Source organism: Corythoichthys intestinalis, chromosome 1 (genome assembly GCF_030265065.1).
Source record: "Corythoichthys intestinalis isolate RoL2023-P3 chromosome 1, ASM3026506v1, whole genome shotgun sequence".
Classification (NCBI taxonomy): domain Eukaryota; kingdom Metazoa; phylum Chordata; class Actinopteri; order Syngnathiformes; family Syngnathidae; genus Corythoichthys; species Corythoichthys intestinalis.
Genome location: NC_080395.1, coordinates 24281577 through 24301546, shown reverse-complemented (window position 1 = coordinate 24301546; position 19970 = coordinate 24281577). Strand labels below are relative to the sequence as shown.

At 38.5% G+C, this 19970-nt stretch overlaps 1 protein-coding gene across 3 annotated transcripts in view; it reads right to left on the bottom strand.

Moving 5' to 3' along the window:
- Positions 1–19970, bottom strand: part of adcy7 (adenylate cyclase 7) — a 139423-nt gene that overhangs the window by 31250 nt on the left and 88203 nt on the right. For all 3 annotated transcript variants that reach the window (XM_057854713.1, XM_057854704.1, XM_057854724.1), the window contains 10 exons: positions 14280–14477; positions 14018–14182; positions 10409–10558; positions 9588–9748; positions 3250–3361; positions 3043–3170; positions 2786–2944; positions 706–838; positions 262–450; positions 133–176 (listed from right to left, as the gene is read on the bottom strand). In XM_057854713.1, coding sequence (XP_057710696.1) covers positions 133–176; positions 262–450; positions 706–838; positions 2786–2944; positions 3043–3170; positions 3250–3361; positions 9588–9748; positions 10409–10558; positions 14018–14182; positions 14280–14477 — 1439 coding nt within the window. The remainder of the gene's footprint in view (positions 1–132; positions 177–261; positions 451–705; positions 839–2785; positions 2945–3042; positions 3171–3249; positions 3362–9587; positions 9749–10408; positions 10559–14017; positions 14183–14279; positions 14478–19970) is intronic.

Here is a 19970-nt window from a genome sequence, read left to right as displayed (position 1 = left end):
CTTGAGTCTTGAAAAAGAGGGGGTCGTCTTATAATCAGGGCCCTCTTATATTCGGGCTAATACGGTACATAGGCAAAATAGGTAGTATTAAACAGTGTTAATATTTATTTAATTTATTTTTTTTGCCTTTACCTCTCAGTGATCTTGGAGCTAGTTGTTGTTCGCAGGGGGATATCCTGGATTGCACAAAGAAAATAATGCATCACTCGAAGTGTTGTCTATTTTTATTATGCAAGGTTTTATTCACTGTATCACAAATACCTTGCAGAGTGCCTTTCCGTTGCCTAGGGGGTCCGTCGCAAAGCCATCTCGACTTTGCAGGTGGGCAAAGGGCTTGACGGCCCCCCAGGATTCCAGGTAGCGGGTCATGCGTACGGACGCTCGCATTTTCAGACCGTCATTCACCCGAGGCTTGGGGACACTCCGGCCGCTGTGCGTCGGATCTTTGGACTCAAAACATGTGACAAAGTGTTTAAAATATTATCCAGATATTAAATGACATCAAATTTTCTTTTCCACTTCACTTGAGGGACTCAAGGTCAAGCCACTACAACATTCATGCCATTTACAGTTATCCGTTAATCCAGAACCATCCTTCACACACCCACATATCATACAGACTGCGTAGTCATTATCAAACCTATGTTTTCAAGTGCATGCATAACAAGTGCTTTTTTGAAGTTCCGCAGCAGGTTATGGACTCACCCGAGGGTCAATAACGAGGTAGGTTCTGACATTGAGCTCCTTGAGGTATTGATCGCGGAGTTGCCCGTCGCCCTCCTCCACCTCGTAGGCCTTGTTCAAGTGCTTCAGAGTGGCTTCGGTGATGTGCACACGTCTACAATGGGCCAATTCAGAATTGGATGACATTTTAGCTTCAAAATTCTTGAAAAATATTCCTTCACTTCTTTGGTTTTCTGCTACCGTACATTAGTAATAGCTAATAAACTATCGGTCGGGGTCGCATGTAACAGGGTTGCAAATCCATCGACGCAGTCAGACCTTTAATTAATGACATGGCATTAATGACGTCATCAGCCACAACAAAGTGTCGCCATATTGAAAACAGGGCAAAAGACGAGTCACAAGCAGTTGCTTTGTCGTGCATTGTAATACAAACGCATTGAACTTTCGTCTTATTTGCGGTCTTTTTTCCGTCGGAATGACTAAAAATTGCTGTGTTGCGAGTTGTCACACAAGGAAGAGTTCGGAGCCGCATTTGAAGTTCTTAATTCTTCCTCGTGAGAAGAAAAGGAGAAACAAATGGCTGAAAGCAATTAATCGAGGAACAGTAAAAGAAGACTGTTCCGTGGATTATTCTCGCCTGTGGGAACCTAAATCCAAGCACATTTACGTTTGCAGCCGACATTTTATTACTGGTGAGTAAACTTTAATCGATTTTTTTTGCCCGAATTAGCCAAGATTCAATAGACTAGGCAGTGATTATTATTACCGTAACCGGAAACTCGCAAAGCGTTATCTTTCTTTTGCCGTGAACTGCTCTGATTAGTCAATCGGTATATTATTGGCCTGGTGGGAATTGGTTATTTTGCCGTGACGTGTTCACGGCTAAATAACGCTTGGAGGCGAATTACCGGTTACGGCAGAAATAATCACTCCGTATATACTACCAGTTTTCTTAGTTCCACACAGTACATATTCCACGTAATTGATAAAGGTCAACTTAGTGGGTGACTTTATGAGGTAGTTGTAGATGTTTCCGAACTCCACTGCAGGCCATTCCTTTGGATTGTTCATCCAGCTATCAGCTGCGACTTTGTATGGGCAGATTTGCAAGCCAATACACGGTAATTTTAAATTTTATCGCCTCCTCGCGTCTGTCGGCAGTGACTCGTGATAATAGTAAGCCATGTTTAAGACGTTTTTATGAAAAAAGACACAAAACACACCTAAAATATATGAATTTCAGACGTTTGTCTACAGAATGTCTAGCTGTGCGTGCCCCCTTCGCAAAATGGCGACACGTTGCTAAGCGAGGTGACGTCACCGTGACATCATGCCGACTTCCTCCATATAAATGTCAGCATTTTCTCCGGAGAACAAGCTAGCTGTTTAGCTAGCTAACCATCTAACTATGAGGATATAACATTTGAAAATAAGAAAACATTTATAAAATAATTGTCATATTCTTATTATATGCATAACAGCAGTGGGAGCTAACCATTTAGCTAGCTGTTACGGCTAATCCAAAAATAAGTAAAACTCACATGTGTAAATAACAAAAAATGTTTAAAATAATTGTCATATTCTTGTCATATGCTTAACTGGTTGCTAATCGTTACTGCTGACCAAGAGGAAATTCAAATATGTACTGCATATGCATGTAATGTGACACACATTCAACTAATAGTAATTCATATTTGCTATCTATCAATTAAAACAAATGTTCCCCAGAGTTAAATTGAAATTCCATTTCAAAGGATTTTAGAATAAGAGTTAATATAAAGAATATTTTCAAACTTTGATTTTTTATTTTTTTTTAATTTTGTCTCATCAAAAGTCTGTTTACTCAGACACTGCATAGTTTAGTATATTGTATGTGTATTATATAACAATTGCATGATGGGACATAAAATGTCCTCCAATTCCGGAATGACCCTTATAATAATAACGACTGCTTTTATTCTGTTTGTCACCGTTTTGTGTCACGAATCGACAAGACGACGCTACAAGAAATTCACAAATTGCATCAGACTAAGTGTGTATTTCCACATTTTGCGGCCAAAAACAAAACAAACATTTAGCAGTTATTGGTAGCACTTACCCCGGGAGTCCTCCCGACTCCATGTGATTGGCTAGCGTCACGTCATGTGACCACACGTCAAACTGCCATTTGCGCAGGCCGATCACGCCGCACAGCACGTTGCCTGAATGCACGCCCACTCTCATGCTAATGTCCACGCCGGTGGCCTCTCGTACCTGCCTGACGTAAAGCAACACGACCCAGCATATTAACTAAATGACTGCCATGGACAACTCTAGATGTCAACGGCACTGAAACATTTTATTTTAACAACTCACTTGATGGCTTCACACATGTCCAGCCCCATTTTAACACAATTCTTAGCATGTTTCGGCAAAGAGACCGGAAGGCCCGAAACACAGTAATAGCAGTCGCCCAGAATCTTGATCCTCATGCACTCATTTTCCTGGAAAACAAATCACGCCAAGAACAGAGTGAACCATTTTCCAGAATGACCCAACAAATAAGAAATAACAGCAACTGACCTTGGCAATTTGGTCAAACTTTCCGAACAGCTCGTTGAGCATGACGACAAGCTCCTTGGGGGAACAGTCGCTCGCCAATCGAGTGAAGCCAACGATGTCGGCGTAGAGAATACTGCGAAAAAGAAGGTATAGTATAAACTGTTAGGAATTTGTGCAAAATGCTAGTTGTGGAAATGTTTTCCTAAAGTTCCCATTGATCTTTTACTTTGGCTTGTAACACCATTTAAACACACAATGTGTTGTGAAATTAGAAAAAATACAAAATTGTGAAATACTAAATTTCAGTGCACCACAATTAGCTAGAAGCAAAGAGTAACATTTAGCTTTTTCTTTGGTGTGTTCAACCACATTTATGCAACGGGGAAGACAGTTTGGTTTTGAAACTAAAATACAATGTTCCAGGCATTAAAAAACGAAATTAGAAAACACAATTTCTGGAGAAATTGCGAAGGTAGCAGGTAATTTAGGTCACTTTCGGTTGATTTATGGGTTTCGGGGTCACTCCCTGTTGATAAAAGGCCACTTTCTGTTGATTTGGGTGCTTTTCAGGGTCACTACCTGTTGATATCAGGTCATTAAATATTTTATGAAACAAAGGGAGAAAAAACTAAAAGAAAAAGATTACTGTATTTTTCGGACTATAAGTCGCAGTTTTTTTTTTTTTTTCATAGTTTGGCTGGGGGTGCGACTTATACTCTGGAGCGATATATGTGTGAAATTATTAACACATTATTATATTTCATATGTTATTTTAGTGTTTTGGAGTGGCAATGATGGTTTGGTAAACTTGTTAGCATGTTCTTTATGGTATAGTTATCGGAATAACTTAATAGCTATAGCTAACTAATAGCTTAATAGCTAACATTATCATAATGTACATTTATTCAGCATGTTGTTCTCTACTGTATTTTTATTTTAAATTGCCTTTCAAAATCTGTTCTATAGGTTGGATTTTATCAAGTAAATTTTCTCCCAAAATGCGACTCATATATGTGTTTTTCCTGTTCGCTGGGCATTTTATGGCTGGTGCGACTTATACTCAGGTGCCACTTATAGTCCAAAAAATACGGTAATACGATAGTGACCCCTCGTTTTTCGTGGTTAATGGGGACCAGAACCCCCTGCGATACGTGGAAAAACTGAAGTAGCACACACAGCCCCCCTCCCCCCAAAAAATTAAATTCAAATTTTATTTTTTTAAATTTTTTTTGTGTGTGTTCAAGGTATTTCTTCAGACTTATCATTGGAAATAGATACACATAAGACATGTTTTCCACTTTTTTCCCCAAAGTATAATTTGAAGAAAAAAAAAAAAAAAATATATATATATATATATATATCAATAAATGATTTTTTTAAGCAGTTCAAATGTAGTAATTATGATAAGTTTTAAACATGTTACTGTCCCACCGAATTATTTTTACACAAAAATAATGTAGTAGAAAAATGCCTGGCTTTTTTAAATGCTTCATTGAGTGAGTCTACTCAAATCTGCTCGAGCTTTTCACTTACACACAATGAGTTGCCACAGCAACTGTTTAATTAAACGATGTTTAGTTAAACGATGATTGACGTATGCAACGCTTTTGAAGGTCGTGAGCAAGATCAAACACATTCATCTGTCAATCATCGTTAACTTTAATAAGCGACTCCAATGCACGTGCACTGCCTGATGAACAAAAAGCAGGGAGAGGGAGCGAGAGTGAGACTATGTGATCGGCTCGGGGAATCTCATGTTTTTTTAATGGGAAAAAAAATCCGCGATGGACTGAGGGTGTGAGATTTGAAGCGCGAAGTAGCGAGGGATCACTGTATTATTTTTTTTAAAAAACTGAATTAATGTATTTTGTATTGTCAGTACAGTGGTACCTCTACATAGGAATGTCTCTACATACTGAATTTTCAGGTTAAGACACGACCCAAAGGGAAAATAATAATAATAATAATTTCTTGTTAAGAAAGAAATTTCAGGATACAAAAGGCAAAAATACAGTATTGCTGGTACTCGCAGCTCCTACAATTTACTGAACGCAACATACTTATAGCTGCTCTGCCACTGACTATTGCCTAGAATTCCTGGCATCCAATTGACTAAGAGGGACTGCTGTATGTGTATGTGTGTCATCGTTCTCTTCATTCGCCCCTTGTGTTCCGACAGCTTTACATGAGTGTATTAACTTTTAATCTTTACCATAATCTTGTTTTTTTTTTTTTTTACATTAGGTACAACTTAGATTTTTTGTTTATGTTTAATAATCCAATTGTATCATGTATTTGTAACATGTTTTGATACATTTTTATACATTATAAAAGATTTATGTCTGAATTTTGGGGGGCTTAGAACAGATTAGGGTATTTACTTGGAAAACGAGTCTCTACTTACAGAATTTTCAAATTTATTAATTTCATAAGTAAAGGTACCACTGAATTTTTATGACCGTTTTCCTTTAAAAAACAAAAATTAAAATAATTTGAAGTATTTTCCCCAAAGACAGGGAGACTTTAGAAAAAATATCTTTTTTTCTACAATTTAAAAAAAAAAAAGTTTTGCTGCAAAATAATCTATTTTTGTATTATGATTATTTTCATGGAAAAACATCTGAAAATAAATATGCATTTGCATATGTATTTAAAATGTATAATAAAACCTGATAGACATGATAAATTGAATTTTAGGGTGTAATAATGTAAAACTATACAAATATAAAAAACAGATTCTCGTGTCAATTCATCACAAAAATGAAATATTTTCATTATTCCCTATGCAACCAAGTGTGCAGTATACTTGTCAGCCCCTGCTGCTGGAAGGTCAAAGACACTTGACGCCTGTTCCTTCTCCATAATGACTTGGACAAAATGGGCCAGGTGCTTGAAGGAGACTCACAAAACAAAAAGCCTGCTTTGACTGGAGTAATTATAGGGATGGGGTCAGGGTTGCAGCCCATCATTCAACACATTCTCACTGCTAACCTGCCAGATTGATGCCTGTGCAGTCTCCAAGCACTGTCACTATAATAATGCCTGACTACACACACATGACTGAGAGCGCTCTTTGAGTCATGTTTTTCAACTGGTGGAAAAGAATATGATTATATTATATAAATAAAATATATTCCGACTACATAATGTGATTGCTGTGCCGTGTGAGTGGGTCAACTCGTCTGGAAGCAAGTTAATCTGTCATTCAGAGGGAAATCAGCTTTATGGCTCAACTGGATAAGCTGGTATCGACATGGAGAGAGTAATCATGTTTCAGTGCCATTGACGGCAATAGACGTCCAAACCATTTCGACTGAGAGGGCTGGCAGAGATTGGACGTCTATCGCAATAATGGGAGCCAAACAGTTAAAGGTGAACTAATTCATTTTCTAATATGAGAGTGTGCCCTAGATAAGTGTGAACTGTGTATTTTTTTTTTATTTGATTGCAATCACGTTTGCAAGTTAAATCGTTCTGCAAATGAATGGGGGATTGGGAAAAAATTGGGATGTTTTTCCTCAAATTTTGGTGCAACCGTACGTTTTTGGCAAAAACTGTAAACAAATTTTGTGCGGTTTGATTTCCTTAATTTAAAAAAAATTTTTTTTTTTTTTGCTTAAATTGTGTGAATTGGCTAAAAAAAAAAAAAAAAAAAAAAAAAAAAAAAGTAGGGCGAGATACATTTTTTGCATGTCTAAGCTGCTGAACAAGGATTAACACACAAAAAAAGAAATGATACAAATCTTCTAGCATAATAGTACTTTTAGTACGACTACTATACCTGTGAATGCCCACATGACTGGCTGTGAATGCTCTGATTTCCGTGCCATTGACGTCGGTAGATATCAAAGTCAGTCAAAATGAATTAGATATCTAGCAAGTTAGCCAGTGAGCTAACGTAGACACTATTCCAGTATTGCTTTCGTCAACGATGACGAAAACGAAAATATTTCGTCAACGAACGATATTTTCATGATGATGACGTAACGATGACGCGTTAAAAACGTGTCTTGAGAGACTAAAACATGACGAGATGGATGCCAGTTTTCGTGTGACGAGACGAGAACGAGATGAAAATTCACCTTAGTTTCCGTCATGAGTTCACAATGTGTGACATTTTTGTATCTTTTGTGTGGTAAGCACGCATTTTAGCAGTGTTTGGTCGTTTCACTCAAGTGACGTGCTGCGCCCCCCCTGCCCCACACACCGTTGAGTAAGCGTATGCCCAATCCAGGTTCCTTTTGTGAAAGATGTGTCAGTTGCTGCTTGGTGAGTTTTGCTTTCTTACCTTGGCGAGATCTGCCATGTTGCTATAGCCTTTAAAGGTCTGTGATAAGTGTTCATCACACTAAACTAACTTGTAGCATTAGCATAGCGTTTGAATTAGCATTAGCAATTAGCACGGTGAGTGTCTTCTTACACTCCTGGAAATTGTTTTACATACAGTTTGTGGCATCCATGTGAGTTTAATTAACTGCAAATAATATGCTGTTTTCCTGCTGAGTGTGTATTATCATCAAGATTGTGATTCTGTTGTAGACTACAGTTATGTGCTTGTCTGTCAAACTTTTTATTTATTTATTGACTTATTCATGGACTAAAACTTATTATTTTGATATTTTGAGAATTGAGACAAAATTTTGAGTTTTTGTCGACTAAAACTAGACGAAGACGAACACATTTTGAAATGAGTAAAATATGATATAAAATATAGTAAGCATTTTCATCCAAAAAACCAAGACTAAGATGAAAATTAAAAGGACTGCCAAAAACAACATTGCACTATTCTAATGGAAGATTTTGGTAGCAACCTGTTGTTGTTGAATCTGTCTTTTTAAACAGTGACGCCTTTTTAAAACAATACATTGATTCTTGGTGAAAGCATGTTGATAACCTTTTTGGCAATATATCACCTTTTTCATATATTGTCACTCCCCGACTCCTTTCCAAAATAATTCCAATTTCAACTGAATAATTTATCTAAATACTGGGTTCCTCTTTAACTCACCACTAACCTTGCCCTTTCTCACCCCAGTCTGACCTATCTTCCCTCTTCTTAACTATTGCTTACGAAGGCTACATTCACAGTGCAGGCTGAAGTAATTACTAGTAAGTAAGTACTCATCACTAATAGGGTTGTTCCGATCATGTTTTTTTGCTCCCGATCCGATCCCGATCGTTTTAGTTTGAGTATCTGCCGAGCCCGATATTTCCCGATCCGATTGCTTTTTTTTTTTTTGCTCCCGATTCAATTCCAATCATTCCCGATAATTTTTTCCAATCATATACATTTTGGCAATGCATTAAGAAAAAAATGGATAAAACTCGGACGAATATATACATTCAACATACAGTACATAAGTACTGTATTTGTTTATTATGACAATAAATCCTCAAGATGGCATTTAGATTATTAACATTCTTTCTGTGAGGGATCCACGGCTAGAAAGACTTGTAATTCTTAAAGGAAAAATGTGACTTTGTATATTGTGACTAAATATTGCCATCTAGTGTATTTGTTGAGCTTTCAGTAAATGATACTGTAGCCATTTAACTGTTCTGCCCAAATGCATGATAGGAAGTGCAACCATGACTGTGCGTAGTGGAACCAATTGATATATCTTCTCTGCGTTGGGAAATAACATAGGGTGTTAAGAAAAAGATCAACTACTACCTTTCTTCCCCACATTGCTTCCCACAATATTTCTTATTGTTGAGAGAGGGATTGTAAGGCTTCAGTCAATTAAAAAAAGGCTCCAAATACTGCCAAAATTCACTCTACTCATTTTACGCTGCCTTTTAGCTCTATATATATATATAGGTAAAACGGCGCCATTATAGATTGAACGCGACAATGCGTGAGTGGGTCGTGCAGCGCATGCGTTAATTGCGTTAAATATTTTAACGTGATTAAGACTCTGGTTGAGTGTAAGACATTTAATCTGTAACGTTAAATACAATTAGAATTTTAAAAAATATATATATATTTTTAAAAAAAGGCATGTCCGATATTTTTTTGCCGATTCCGATACTTTAAAAATGACGTGATCGGACCCATCTTTAATCACAAACTTTGCCCTTTCTCACCTCAGTCTGACCTATCTTCCCTCTTCTTAACTATTGCTTACTAAGGCTACATTCACAGTGCAGGCTGAAGTAATTACTAGTAAGTACTTTTTTTTTTTTTTTTTTTTTTTAACAATATCTCACTGATGAGACACTTTCATGAGAAGCAGGTATTTTCAAATCCGATCTAGGCTACTTTCAATTGTGGATTTTAATCTGATATGGGCCACAAATTTCAATCCAGTTTCCTCATATCATTATCCGGGCGATATGGTCACACCCCTATTTGGTACCTGACGTTTTCGTGGCGTTTGACATAGAGGCTGTGGAAGTTGTTATCCTTGACTAGCCGTTGTTGCTCCTCCTTGTCTTTGCAGTCCTGCAGGCGCTCCATGATGGCCAACTTCATCTTCATGGAAATGTAAACTGGCAGCACAGACTGCAGCAGGTTCTCCTATAAAAAAAATAAATAAATAACAGAACCTTTATGACTCGGATGATGTCGCATAGTCGTTTTCAGGGGGAATATGTCAGAAGTGTATGTATTGAACACATTCTGTCTCTGCCGCGCACTCTTTCACACCCCATCCCCCCTACACACACACACATCTGTGCACAAATACAGTGTTTAAGATCCCACGCTGGTAATAATCGCCGTTAATGGCAAAAAGAGGCAATATCTCAAGAGACGACTCCAGTGGCAGCAGAAAAATTTAATTACCACGGGATCAGTTCATCCCGACGATAAACATCCTCAGGCGAGGTCAACTGGAGGCCTGCCAGTGATGGAGTTTCCCGGAGATCAGAGAAAACCATGACAAGAGGTTTGTAACAATGCTCTTCATTTAGATTGCTTGGCTGTCATGTTTGCTTTCAATGTTTGATCAGTAAAAGGTATAATAGGAGACATATTGTACATTTTTATTATTAAGCTGTCAAGTGTGGGAGACAAAAAAAAAATAGCTCACTTGTACGTTTTTATTATTAAGCTGTCAAGTGTGGGAGACAAAAAAAAACAAAACAAAAAAAAAAAAAAAAAAAAAAAAGGTTAACACCAGGGAAGTTAATACAAGAATTCACTTCATTCACTACTACTAAATATGGCAAAACACACCTGTTGTCTCTTCTCTATCTCCAGCTTCATGCGCATGCTGAGGCATCGAAGCGTGTCCTGAAAGGTCTGCCTCAGGGTTTTCTCCATGAGAACCTTGTGGAAGGCTCCCACTACACTGCCGCACAAGAACACCACCGCGTTGGAGAGCAGCTACGCACAAAAAAAACAAAACATTCAGCGAGTCAAGCATTAGAAGCATGTATAACACCTCGATTTTAGGAAAACAACATAGTTTTCCACTGGAAAGCTTTTTGTACTGTCCAACTTGATGGTGCAGCCTTCAAAATTGACTCATTTTTTGGTTCTTTAGCCCTTACAGAGCACTCATTTACCTCACTGTCTGCCGTTGGCGGTGCTAGATGTCCAATCCATTTCGACTAGGAGAAGGCGAATAAACATTTGTTTGCCCCTCTCAATCAAAAGGGTTTAGACGTCTAGCTCCGTCAATGGCATGCGTTGAGTTAATATTGGAATTGTTGCGCATACAGTTAACATTTATGCTTTCCTTACTATAGTTAGTCACCAGATAGGAAAACTAATAAGATATAATAATACAGTGGGGCAAATAAGTATTTAGTCAACCACTAATCGTGCAAGTTCTCCCACTTGAAAATATTAGAGAGGCCTGTAATTGTCAACATGAGTAAACCTCAACCATGAGAAACAGAATGTGGGGAAAAAAAAAATCACATTGTTTGATTTTTAAAGAATTTATTTGCAAATCATGGTGGAAAATAAGTATTTGATCAATATCAAAGTTCATCTCAATACTTTGTTATGTACCCTTTGTTGGCAATAACGGAGGCCAAACGTTTTCTGTAACTCTTCACAAGCTTTTCACACACTGTTGCTGGTATTTTGGCCCATTCCTCCAGGTAGATCGCCGCTACAGCAGTGATGTTTTGGGGCTGTTGTTGGGCAACACGGACTTTCGATTCCCTCCACAGATTTTCTATGGGGTTGAAATCTGGAGACTGGCTAGGCCAATCCAGGACTTTGAAATGCTTCTTACGAAGCCACTTCTTTGTTGCCCTGGCTGTGTATTTGGGATCATTGTCATGCTGAAAGACCCAGCCACGTCTCATCTTCAATCCCCTTGCTGATGGAAGGAGATTTTTACTCAATCTCTCGATAGATGGCCCCATTCATTCTTTCCTTTACACAGATCAGTCGTCCTGGTCCCTTTGCAGAAAAACAGCCCCAAAGCATTATGTTTCCACCCCCATGCTTCACAGTGGGTATGGTGTTCTTCGGATGCAATTCAGTATTCTTTCTCCTCCAAACACAAGAACTTGTGTTTCTACCAAAAAGTTCTATTTTGGCTTCATCTGACTGTAACACATTCTCCCAGTCCTCTTCTGGATCATCCAAATGCTCTATAGCAAACCGCAGACGGGCCTGGACGTGTACTGGCTTCAGCAGGGGGACACGTCTGGCAGTGCAGGATTTGAGTCCCTGGCGGCGCATTGTGTTACTGATAGTAGCCTTGGTTACTGTGGTCTCAGCTCTCTGTAGGTCATTCACTAGGCCCCCCCGTGTGGTTCTGGGATTTTTGCTCATTGTTCTTGTTATCATTTTGACGCCACGGGGTGAGATCTTGCATGGAGCCCCAGATTGAGGGAGATTATCAGTGGTCTTGTATGTCTTCCATTTTTTAATAATTGCTCCCACAGTTGATTTCTTTACACCAAGCGTTTTACCTATTGGAGATTCACTCTTCCCAGCCTGGTGCAGGTCTACAATTTTGTCTCTGGTGTTCTTTGACAGCTCTGCGACTTATTTGCCCCACTGTATAATAAGATAAGGATAACTAGAATAAGGCCCCCGTGTAGTCTGTGCATTCTATTCTTGTTTTCTTTGCTACATTGTTTACTTGCTCAACGTCACTGTCTTGCAGTGCTGGCATATGCTACATGTCCAGTGTTGTCAGGAATGCGTTACTAAGTAACGCGTTATTGTAATCTGATTACTTTCTTTCAGTAGCGAGCAATCTAACGCGTTCATTTTTCCGAACCAGTTATCAGATTAAAGTTAGTTTCTTGAGCGTCTGTGTGTTACTATTTTGTTATTGCCTCATAATGTATGTAGAATGAAGAATATTGTAGTCATGTACTAAGAGCATTTGAATAGAAAATGTTTGTTCGTTTCGATGGTACCGCTAATAGCTACTTCCTGTTTTGATCACGAGTCACATGCGCGCGGTAAGTGTTTTGGGACTGAGAAGGGCGTGACAAACGCGGCTGCACATTCGAGGCAAGTGCAGCCACCTGTTGAGATGTGAGAGGGAATGTTGATCTGTGTGCGTCCATGAATATACGTGAGTATTTTTCCTTCATTCCGGAGGGTTCCAGCGATATGTTAGAGCCGCTACATGCGCGGCCATGTCGTAGCTTTGCCGTTGCAACAGCGGGTAGTCATCGCTCCAAGTCAGCAAGTATTGTTTACATCATTTTCGTGTTCCACATTTATGCCATGAGGTGACGTGTTCCTTTAGCATCTTTGGAATGTCTAAGTCTAAATGTGTGTAAAGTGCTTCGTTGCCGCCACGTTTCATGGCAAAATTGACCGCGTGTGTGTACGGCATACTTCGGGGTTGTGTGTGTGCATTCTCGCCTGCCCCCACCTTTGTGTTTATTGCACGATTTATTTGTGTTGTTGTTTATTGTGCAGTCAATTTGTATTGTTTTACATTGGCACTGATAGGCCAATGGATAACCCTTCCCCCTAAACCCTAACCCGAAGTTCAGAATTTTTGACATTAGGCTTAATCTTCGAGTTAGCAGGGGGTTTAATTAGTCGGTGGAGTTGATTTCAACAAATTCCATGCAGTTTGTCAGTTATTTGTTAGTTTCGGGGTTCCTGAGTGGCTAAGCCAATGTCAATTCAAGTCAAGTCAAGTCAATGTTGGTTGAAATCAACTCCATCGACTAATTTAACCATCGCTAACTCAAATATTAAGCCTTATGTGAAAAATTATGTTCTTTCCCTTTAAATTCAATTATTGGAAAGTCTTGCATGTGATGACATTTTTCCTGTTGTCGTTTTTATGTTGAGGCAGCAAAGCAACAAAAATGGGTAAAAAGTAATTGATGAATTACAGTTAAAGTAACTTAGTTACTTTGATTATAAAGTAATCAGTAAAATAACTACATTACTTTTTTGAGGCATAATCAGTAATTAAATTACTTTTTTCCAAGTAATCTGTGACAACACTGCCACCAACGCCCAAAAATTCAAGTTTTTTTTTTTTTTTTCAACAGTGGTCAACAGCACATTCATGCAGTAGGATGCCATTAAAAAGACATTTTAATGGAATGTTCAAGGATGACAACTACTACGAGTAAAATATTTTTCTTCCATCACTTTGTTTTATTGGAATGTTAAAAATTTCCCGTTTTTTTGGGGTCAGCCTATATTTTCTGGTTATAATACGAAAATATAGAGTTGTATTTGGGAAACAACTTGAATTGGAGAATGTTTTTTTTTTTTAACTGGGTGGACTGGGCTGATGACTTGTCTTTCCGATCTGGCAACCCTGGTGACGCCTCTCGTATTAAAAAAAAAAAAAAATCCAGTTTTTCCCGTTTTTGACAATTTGTAACAGCTCACCTGGTTAGCCAGGTATGGCGTGGGCCTGTCACTGTACACGGTGAGGCGCAGCGTCAGTGCCATAATGTGGGATAACGATGAGGCCACACTCAACCCCACCGCATACCACAAAGGGAACGGCAGCATGGTGTAAACGGTGAAGATGATGAACAGAAAATAAGCCACCTAACAGAACAAATTAACAAACAAGCAAAAATTTCTGTAAGCAAAATGAAACCAATGATTGAAGTGTTATTTCTTAAATTGGCGGCAGGGTGTTCACCTGGTCCCACGGTAGGACGACAGGCCCGCTGAAGATAAACGTGAAGCCCATGGCGAGGTGCGTCGCCCACACGAGCAGGCCCAACGGACGGCGCCAACGTTGGGAAAGCATTTCAGCGCACACCAGCACGAAGACCGCCAAGAAGACGCACAGACCGCCGCTCACCATGCTCACAAAGGCACAGTGCTCCTCAGCGCGCTTAAAAAAAATGTACATACACAAATGAACCCTTTCAAGTATAAGGACAATAAAGAGTTGCAGACTTTCTTATGTAAGAGCACTCAGCCACAGAGCGGCTGCAAAATCAATAAGTGGACATGACTAGACTCGTAATGGCTTTGAGGCGGTAAAGAGCCATTCAAATGTTTTGGAAAAAAAACAAGCTTGAATACATCTTCCCGATGGAAGATACTTTAGAAATTAAAATCTACAGGTCTTTATATTGCTTTTAGTGACGCACAGACTACTCATTTTCTATAGTGCTTGTCCTTATTGGGGTAGCGGAAAAATGACTATTAACTCATTGGCTGCCATTAATGGCACTAGACATCCAATATATTTTGACTGGGAGGTTTGGCAGCAGGCACTGCTTAAATGAACTGGACGTCTAACATTGTTAATGGCAGCCAATGAATGAACAAAAATATAATGAAATAAATTAGAAAAATATATATACTGTATATTTGTAAAGATGGTATTGAACGAAATTATTTTCATAAAGAAAATGTATGAGTGCATCAATGTACTGCATTTGTCATTTCTTTAGTTTTTAACATTGTTATTACTGTTTTATTCATTAATATCTATTATTATTAGTGTTGTTCCGATCATGTTTTTTTGCTCCCGATCCGATCCCGATCGTTTTAGTTTGAGTATCTGCCGAGCCCGATATTTCCCGATCCGATTGCTTTTTTTTGCTCCCGATTCAATTCCAATCATTCCCGATAATTTTTCCCGATCATATACATTTTGGCAATGCATTAAGAAAAAAATGAATAAAACTCGGACGAATATATACATTCAACATACAGTACATAAGTACTGTATTTGTTTATTATGACAATAAATCCTCAAGATGGCATTTACATTATTAACATTCTTTCTGTGAGAGGGATCCACGAATAGAAAGACTTGTAATTCTTAAAGGATAAATGTGACTTTGTATATTGTGACTAAATATTGCCCTCTAGTGTATTTGTTGAGCTTTCAGTAAATGATACTGTAGCCATTTAACCAGGGCCGGCCCAGCCTATACGCAGACTATGCAGCTGCTTAGGGCCCCTGACCACTAGGGGGCCCCAATCTGACAATTGTTTAATTTATATTCTATTTTGTTTACTACAGTTTGCTTTATTTGACTTTTGTGAGTTTTGATACTTGATTACAAGCTTAAAAAAAATAATAGTTCTTCCTTAACTACTTTCTTTCCTCTTTTAGAAAAAGGTTTGGCGCTATCTACTGCAAGCACTGACAATCATTTGGGGTGAGAAGTTTGAAGTATGCAGTGCAACAAAATCTGATTAATATACAAAATATGGACGTATGGGTTGGATTGCATGTATGGGTTTCACAGTAGACTGTGACGAAATGGTGGGCCAAAAATATGGGCCCCTTTGCATTATTTTGCTTAGGGCCCCCAAATGGCCTGGGCCGGCCCTGTATTTAACTGTTCTGCCCAAATGCATGATGGGAAGTGCAACCATGACTGTGCGTAGTGGTACCAATTCATATATCTTCTCTGCGTTGGGAAATAACATAGGGTGTTAAGAAAAAGATCAAGTACTACCTTTCTTCCCCACATTGCTTCCCACGATATTTCTAATTGTTGAGAGAGGGATTTTAAGGCTTTAGCCAACTAAAAAAAGGCTACAAAGACCGCAAAAATTCACTCTACTCATTTTACGCTGCCTTTTAGCTCAATATATAGGTAAAACGGCGCCATTATGGATTGAACGTGACAATGCGTGAGTGGGTCGTGCAGCGCATGCGTTAATTGCGTTAAGTATTTTAAAGTGATTCATTTAACAAAAATTAATTACCGCCATTAACGCGTTAAATTTGATAGCCCTACTTTAAGCCAAAACTAAAGACTCTGGATGAGTGTAACATATTATGTCTGTAATGTTAAATACAATTAGAAAACGATTTAATTAAAAAATATAAATATATTTTAAAAAGGCATGTCCGATATTTTGCCGATTCCGATACTTTGAAAATGACGTGATCGAACCCGATCGATCGGCTATGATCTACTGAAATGAATTGGCTAACTAAACAAATAATTACTACTACTAAACTACTCATTAACACTGGAAGTCCCGTTTTTTTTTTTTTGGGCTATAAAGAAATCCCAGAAAGGCGTCAAATGACCCCGATACCAAACTGACAACTTTGCTTTGTCAAACAATAGACCACTCAAACAAGCAATCAAGCAGCCTAGGTCTGAAGGGGGGTTTTCACTCTGGATAGCTGCAATGAGCATCTTGAATATTTCCAAATCCAGACTTGTTAACTCCTGGGTTAATGTAAAAATGATGAGAGCCATGTGGCATGAAACTAAGACTAGCATCCAGAACTGTAGCAAATCCAGACAGTCTACATCAGGGGTCCCCAAACTACGGCCCGCGGGCCGGATACGGCCCACTTCCACATTTGGTCCGGCCCCCTGAACAATACCAGAGAGAATCCCCCCCCCCCCCCCCCCTTTTTTTTTTTTTTTCCAATAGTGTTATTTATTTCCTGGCCTTTTTCTGTGAAGAACTCAGAGAGGGTTATTATCTATTTAATTAATAGTGTTATTATTATTATATTATTATTTTATTTACTTTTGTTCCGTGAAGAATCCAGAAAGGGTTATTTGATTGTGGCTTTCTGAAAAACAAACTGACCCTGGCCCCTCATCAGAGAAAGGAAAAGTTATGTGGCCCTCACAGGAAAAAGTTTGGGGACCCCTGGTCTACATTTTAGAAAATTGAGTGTTAGAACATCTGGGACAAATCCCTTTACTTTGTCTTGACAAGTCCAACATTTAGTTATCAAGGTTCACAGTTTACTGTGTTGACGCACACATTGACAAAAGAACTTTACAAAGCAGCTCAAACAGCTGTTTTGTCACAGCAAACACAAGCTTCAGTATAAATTACATAAAAAGGTTGTCCGCCCAATTGCCTGCTTGAGCGGTCCGCTGTCTGACAAAGCCAAGGCAGCCCTGCCCTACAATCAACCAATCAATCCAACCCTATGGTTTTGCAAGTGTGAGTGGGAATGACTAATGAGGACCTCAATGCTCACAAAAGATATGCTGATTAGAGTCAGAAGACCCTTCTCTGGTAACAAAAGTGATTTTTAGCAACTGATCCACCCTTGGTAGTTCTAGTGTTAAACTACTACTACTTTATTTTTTAATAAATGTCTTTTCATTATTTTATAAGTAACTGTTTTATGTTCTAATGTAAGTAAAATTTTATTGCAGCCAAAATGCTCCAAACAAAATAAATTCAAATCAAGCACAACCAGAGATCATACATCAGGCACACTATATTATAATGCTGCAACGATTAATCGATTAACCTGAGTACTCGATTAGAAAAAAATATTCGAATTAAATTTTGTGGCTTCGAGTATTCATTTAATTAAAAGGCCGTTTTAATGGTTTATTTTGAAAGTGTTTGCATTTAGTTTAATTCATTAGAGTGGATACACTGCCCTCTGGTCTGCCTCTTTTCACATGGTTGAATCCAACTGCTCCCTGTTAAAACCAACGTAAGCCAAGTTTTTGTTTGAGCTAATGTTTTTAATGCATTCATAATTTGATTTATTGGTATATTTAGCCGTTTTTGAGGGAATATGTGTCTGAACCATTTGTTAAGAGCATTGTGAAAAAAAAGTTAGCATTTTATAGCATTTAAGCTAGCAGATTTTTTCCATGCAAGTTAGCCAATTGTTCTTTTGTGGTACATAGATCCTCATTTTTTAAAAAGGTTTTTATACCGTTTGAGCCTCAGCTCAGGTATTTTAATTTTTCATGTTCCTTATCCGATTACTCGATAATTCAAACTAACTAGTCCATCGATTAATCGACTACTAAAATATTCGATAGCTGCAGCCCTACTATATTATAAGGTCAACTGTCATTTTAGGGGAAAATAAATGCTTTTAAGCGCACCTTATAGTCCAAAAAATATTGTAGTAAATTTTTTAAAAAACAAAAGTATATTAGGAGATCTGTGCAAGTGTCATATCGACAAACAAACTACAGAGGTACCTCTAAATACGAATTTAATTCATTCCAGGACCTTGTTTGTAAGTCGAAATGGTCATATGTTGAGCTTTTCCCATAAGAATACATTATCATTCCAAAAATTTGTTCCACAGCCCGAAAACCTACACTGAAACTTTAATAAATGCTGCTGGTACTATTGCAAATAGCAATTACACAGCGCAAAAACAATTAAATTATGAATAAAAATCTGAATAATATTAAAGTAATAATAGTAATATTAATAATAATACCTGTAATAATGTAACGAATCGGGTTCTAATGTGGCGGAGATGTTTTGAATGGTGTACCTAAATGTCCCGCGTGGCTGACTTGACAGAGTGAGAGAGGACATTTTACTTTCACTTTGTTCAGCTGCGGCGTACAGTAGCCATGTTGTGTTACAAAAGTTCTTAAATAAATGATTAAAAAACCTGATAAAGCTGGCGATTTTTTGGCGATGTTACCACAATAATAATTGTCACCTTAACTTATAAAGACTGGCAAATGGAAATTGGAGGAGGACCGTCGAGATCGTAGACATTCTATGGCCGTATTGTCGAGTCAGTTCACGGACGACACACCACGCTCATATTTTTCTATCATTTCCATCTTCATTTCAATGGTTAGCCTTAACCTTTTCCTTTTGTCACCACCAGACATGTGCCGGTTACCGGTTTCACGGTTTACCGTGGTGTGAAAACGTTGCGGTTTCAAAACCACAAACATTTTCCGTCATACTTAGTACGGTATTCGCTATTTTTCATGTGCCAAAATGCAGCCGAAGTGGCTTGGTGCGGCAGCGCTCACCCCTTCCCGTTTGTTGCCGTGAGTGTCAGTGACGCTATTCTGCTAAATAGCCAGCAAACCCAAATACAAATCCTCCAAACACAAGGCGTACTTTTCTTCAATTTATTGAGCTCTCAAATCGTGGTGAAATATACAAATGAATACATTTAAAATGTTGTACAATTGTGTTTTTCCACGTGTGATTAGGTTCAACAGGATAGCAGTAGCACCATTAAAAAGTTCGCCAAAAACAAAACACACATTTTCATTTCAAATTCAATATACAAACTAACTAAAACTTACAAAGACGAATGTTAGCCTAGGCCAGTACTTCTCAAATAGTGGGGCGCGCCCCCCTGGGGGGGCGCAGAGCGATGCCAGGGGGGGTGCATGTGTCCTCGGGGAACATGCTTTTTTTTTTTTTTTTGCCGGACTGGAATAAAGTGTACTTGCACATCCACTCAGTGGTTGGCAGTGGCGCTCTCATTTTCAGAGTGCGTGCAGTATTTTTGAACTAAGGAAGAGCACTCAGCACACAGAAAACAGATATGAAGAGCAGTGCGCCGCCACCGTTTTCGAAAGCCGTTTTCCGACCGGACTCACTCACGCAGCGACCCACTGTCTTGTCCGGTTCTCACGTCGCC